Source organism: Zingiber officinale, chromosome 4B (genome assembly GCF_018446385.1).
Source record: "Zingiber officinale cultivar Zhangliang chromosome 4B, Zo_v1.1, whole genome shotgun sequence".
Taxonomy (NCBI): Eukaryota; Viridiplantae; Streptophyta; class Magnoliopsida; order Zingiberales; family Zingiberaceae; genus Zingiber; species Zingiber officinale.
Window position 1 is genome coordinate 111785739 of NC_055993.1, and position 5288 is coordinate 111791026.

General features: G+C 36.9%; 1 protein-coding gene across 1 annotated transcript; it reads right to left on the reverse strand.

The window, feature by feature from the left end:
* Positions 1–2662: 2662 nt before the first annotated feature.
* On the reverse strand, positions 2663–4950 carry LOC121976069 (acyl transferase 5-like). Its single transcript, XM_042528064.1, has 2 exons — positions 4483–4950; positions 2663–3669 (listed from the first exon to the last, which is right to left on the reverse strand). The coding sequence occupies exons 1-2, from the start codon at positions 4918–4920 to the stop codon at positions 2833–2835; spliced, it is 1275 nt and encodes a 424-aa protein (XP_042383998.1). The 5' UTR covers positions 4921–4950; the 3' UTR covers positions 2663–2832.
* Between the last annotated feature and the right edge of the window lie 338 nt (positions 4951–5288).

Genomic DNA, 5288 nt, shown 5'->3' on the forward strand with positions numbered 1-5288 from the left:
TGGTTAAACCTCATGAGGGAGAACCTTCTGTCCAGAAAGCCGATCACCTCCAACGCAAATCCCCTCAGGTGTCGTCCAGAAGTTTGCTCCAGCGAGGGTCGATTGCTTGCTAGGGCACAGCGTCGGACAATCAGCCGATGGGAAGAGGGCTCGGTTCCTTGCTCCTATCCGAAACCAACCCGGGCAAGGTGGCGCCTCCGATTGGGAAAACGACGGCCTGATCAAGGCTTGGGCAGTCGGTGCCGGTGAGAAGAAACGACGGTTAGGGCACAGATCGGTCCTGGTGGCTATCAGCGAGATCGGCGGCAGCAATCCAGTAGGGGTGGTGCAGCGTGAGGGAGAGGTTCGGGGGCTCACAGTGGCAGTGTTGTCGGGCGAATGGGGGCAACGACGCAAAGGACGATCGGCAACGCAAGAGGCGATCCACGATGTTGGGCAGAGGCAAGAGGAAGAGGCGAAGCTTCCCTTGGCCGATGGCTTTAATCGCGAGGGGGAAAAAGAAACCGTCGCGTGCGGTTAGGACAAGGATCGGGTGTGAGAGGAGGCTCGGCACGAGGAGGTGTCAAGTGAGGGCTCGGGCACGCGGGGGAGGAAACGAAGGAAAAGAATAAAAGAAAAAGAAAAAAAAGGAAAAATCTAATTTTTCCTCGTTAAAAACGGGGTAGCCTAAACAGGCTTTCCGTGGCCCAATCTTTATTCCTGTAACCTACACTATACGGTCTCCGAAAAATTCCTAGAAAATTTCTAAAAATTCTGAAAAATTCTCTTATGGTTATTTACCCTTTTTCGGTATTTTACAACGACCTCAAGTGATTGAATCACATAAACTTGGACATGCCATATCAAACTCCTTTGTACGTGTTATTCTGCACTAGATCGACTACGCTACATCACGAGAAGAAAGCGAGGAGAAGGCTTCGACGTTATCGCTCTTTGTTGCGAGGTGGATTTCTATCGCTGCGTCACAACAGTGAGATTTCTATCTAGAACAATGATGAAGTTAAAAAAGGAGATATTGTGCTAAATGGTATTGAATTTAGATAATTTATCAAAATGATATGTTTTAACCATTTCTCCCCACATGATACAAGATTTTAAAACATATTTGGCATAAAATAATATTTCCTTCTTATGTTTCATCTTCTTTTTTCTTCAATTCAAATTTATTACTTGCACTATCTATTGAAACATTAATACGATACGGAAACAATATCCTTACGATCAAAGATTGAAACTTCAATACTAATCGAGATTGTGAGGGCACCAAAATTAATATTAGACAAGACCCCTCCAATGTTTAAGATGCCAAGTGAGACAATGCAATATTCAAACAGTTGTAATAAACATGTTGTTGATAGCTTCCATTTCAATTATAGAGACCTAACCCTTCTACTAGCCCCGATATGGCATTATTTATGTAGCCATGAAAAAGAAACAAGTCCTCAATTAGATAAGCTATCACCATTGCCCCTATTCAAGAACATGATTGTCTTTGTATCCCATGCATCCACATAGTTTATGTGATTTTGTTATTTGTTTGTTTGTTCAATGATATGTAGGATTTCAGAACCGTGCGCATTTAAGAGGTCGTAAATCAATCAAATGTTTATGAATAAATTTGATGTACAACTTAACAAGAATTTATTTATGTTCATTTAATATATATTAGGTCAATTAAGCTAGTTAATATTCATGAACAAGGATTCTAAATTGATCATGAATAATATTCACTAACAAAACTTATGAATAATATTTATCAACAACACTGTCATAAACATGACAAATAACTAAAAAAAATTCAAAATAAACAAACAAGGTTGTATAACTAATTAAGCAAGTTTAAAACTATAAAACTTTCAAACAATCGAATAAGTTTGAACTAAGAGTTTAATAATATTTAGACAAACCAAGTTCGAGATCATAAAATAAATAAAAAAAATCAAGACAAACTTGAATAATTATTTCCACAACTTAATTTATTTTAGATTCAATTTGACTTAATTTAATTACCTTATCAAATAAATTTGAGCACAACTTAATTATTTTTTTTTTTTTTTACCATTGGAATCAATATTAGTTGAGCAGTTCCTTTCTAAACATTCACTATCCCTTTATAATTGTCCTTTACTTTGGAGTTCTTAAGTTTGGACTTCCGAAAAAGAATGTGCACCTTGATAATATGGATAGTACCATCTAATTTTTTAAGTCATACTTAACCAAAATCTCAGAACTGAGGTATTATAGTATTTTCTTATTGCATGCAATTCATCCCTCCCCTCTTACCGGCCCCGCTGCACCAACAAGTTATTCACCCCTCTTCCTTTAGCATCCTTTCCAAGGGTTATCAACACCCTAACACAACAACCTTAAGTGATTGAATCACATAAACTTGGACATGCCATATCAAACTCCTTTGTACGTGTCGGTTCTACCAGATGCAACAACACACACATTAAAAAATACATACAAACCAAATTTAAATCCTTTGCCAAACACATCAAATAATACGATTGAACACAACCATTTAAGGCATGTATACACTAACATTAATGTTCCATTTTAGAACATCATCGAGTCAATATTAGAAGCAAGTGTTACTCATAAATGTACCATGTAACAATGTCAAAAATAGCGCCATCACATTTTGCATTGCTAAACAAGATTATTTTGACAATATTCTCAATGTAACTTCATAGATTGCAAATATGTATACATGATACTTTATTACAGATTGAAAGTAAAACTAGTTGCAACAATATTTGGTAGGATGATCCACTACTCGAGTGGAAAATCAATTTGTCCATTATGAGATAAATTCCAATATAGCATTACCTACTCATTTATCCATTTGTTGATTTCATCAATAAACCTTTGCTCATGCTCCTTCATGACCACTTGTCCTTCCAAACGCACACCGTCCTTAGGCAAAGGCTGCTTTAGAATGACGGCACAAGGGAAGATATAGTCATGCGTTTTAGGGGAAATAGAGTTGGGCATTCCCCATCCATAGTCTGTTTCATAAAACTCTATCCATCTCCAATCTGACAAAACCAAAATATTGTAGCTAATTGAAATCTTATATGGATCTTCCTTGAAGTTGCCTGAAGCCCATTCCGTAAACTTTGTTGGTAAACTTTCTTTAGCATCTTTAATGAGCCCGACTAATTCTGCAAGTGATGCCTTCATGATTTGCTCACCGGTTGCTGTGATAGTTAAGGGATAGAAACAATTTCCATAATAGCCGGCCTTTGGCAGTTGGAACAATAAATGACGAATATTAGCAGGAACGATGAGGCACACATCTCCAATGGCACCGATTGCCCGTGTTCGACATTTCCATATAATTGCAGCGACGACCTCAAAGGTGGTGAATTGATTGGATGTCTCTTTTGAGATTTTTTCCTTCAATCTTTCGATGGTTTGAATCGAGAAATCATACATGGAATTCACAATGCCAAACTTGGCTGGGAGAAGTGAAAGTGATGACTTTGAGAGCATTGGAGAGGCGGGAATCGTGTCTGTATACCAGATTGGATCGATAGAGGGATGAGTTTGACCGCAAGCAATCTCGCCGATGGCTTTTAAGAATTGTCCAACGCCGATGCCATCAAACACCAAGTGATTGAATTTGAGTCCAACAACAAATCCACCACATTGAAAATGGGTCACCTATGCTTGCACAATTTAATTAATTTACATTATTATTTGAATAATAATTTATGATTATAAAATGCAGGAATTTTGCAATTGCAGGAAAGTATTATTCAAAAACTATTTTTTCTTTTTTGCAATTGTTTTACTTTACAACCAACGGACTGATTGATTTGGTATCTTATTTATTTTTAAAATATCTTTAATTAAATTTAGTACATTATTTATTCTTTAAATCTATCATAATGCTCATATTCACGTTAAATTTAGCATTCACTATTAAAACACGTACTGAAACCCTATATCTATCAATATAAAACAATGGCCCCTCTTTGATGCATGTATTATATGTTTGACTGGTAAAAGTCCATCAAGATGATCATTAAAGTGTGTTTTAGCCAACACAAATGATGTTTTTGTGGTTAAAATAAAAAGTAAGAGCATCAATGGTCTTCTACGTGCATCATGAAAATAATGGTGGTTTGATAATGATATTTTAACCAACAGAAGATTATCAAAGTGTTTTAGCTAAAATATCAAAATGACTTCTTTGTTGTTTTTTAGTGATTAAAATGATAATATAAGACTGTATATTAATTAATGTCCTTACTTTTGTTTGACAATTAAAAGATCGATCATCAGATAGCCATGATCTCAAGTAAAATGCCTTTAATTTATTCTCTTCCTTTAATTTTTTATTTCCACAAATTTATTTTACATGGAAAGTCTATTAGTTATAATCCTATACAATCCAATTTTCTAATTAATTAATTATAGAAGTTGGTTAAGGATATAATTAAATTGGAAATGATAGAACATATATTTACAAACCTGCATCATCAGTATCATTTCTTGTTGGTTCAGATGAGCGGGACAACTCGGAAGCAGCTCCTCTTTCACCACGCTACGGGGGATCGCCTCCCAGTCATTCAGGCTGCGATCTGTCACCGCCGCCTCCACAAACCATACGCCCTCGCCATTGCAGGCCACCTCCATGCGGTCGCCATAGAAGACAAGGCGGCCTGCTACGGGGTAGTACGGGACAAGAGCCTTGGCCAAGGCTTCCCGGATGACCTTCGCCGCCGGTAATATCACGCCACGACGACAGTGCTCACGGTTATTGTTTGGATACACGGAGATCATCTCCTGCATGTAGGCCAACCTCACGGCGTGGTCGATGGAAGAGAGAGGAAGCGTGGCGCTAGGCGTTGGCTCGCATGGTGCTACGAGCTCCTCCGCCACCTTCGTCACCCAGGACGCCATGCTCATCTCCTAACTGCTCCTTCACTCTATATATAATTCTTTTTCTTATGAGAATCGCTATATATAACAAAAAAAAATAAGAATATACATATATGATATATTTAATATTTTGAGAAGCTTGTGATTAAAAAAAACCAAGAAGTATTTTAAAACCACAAGTTAACATGAGATTTTAAACCACACATGCACTTGCTTCTAGATAACATATATTATTATAATACTAAAATTTTGGTGAAGCAAATTGAAGCGTAATAGTTATTTCTAATGCTCATGTATTCAATTTATTTTACGAAATTGAAGTGTAATAATTTATTTCTAAAGCTCATGTATTAGGTTAATAATGAACCCTATTTTGTTTTTGCCCTAGCTCATTC

Excerpts from the sequence above, each read along its gene's own strand:
- LOC121976069 (XM_042528064.1), bottom strand. The coding sequence starts at position 4,920 with ATGAGCATGGCGTCCTGGGTGACGAAGGTGGCGGAGGAGCTCGTAGCA. Across the intron at positions 3,670-4,482 it reads AAATGATACTGATGATGCAG|GTGACCCATTTTCAATGTGG; the intron begins GTTTGTAAATAT and ends GTGCAAGCATAG.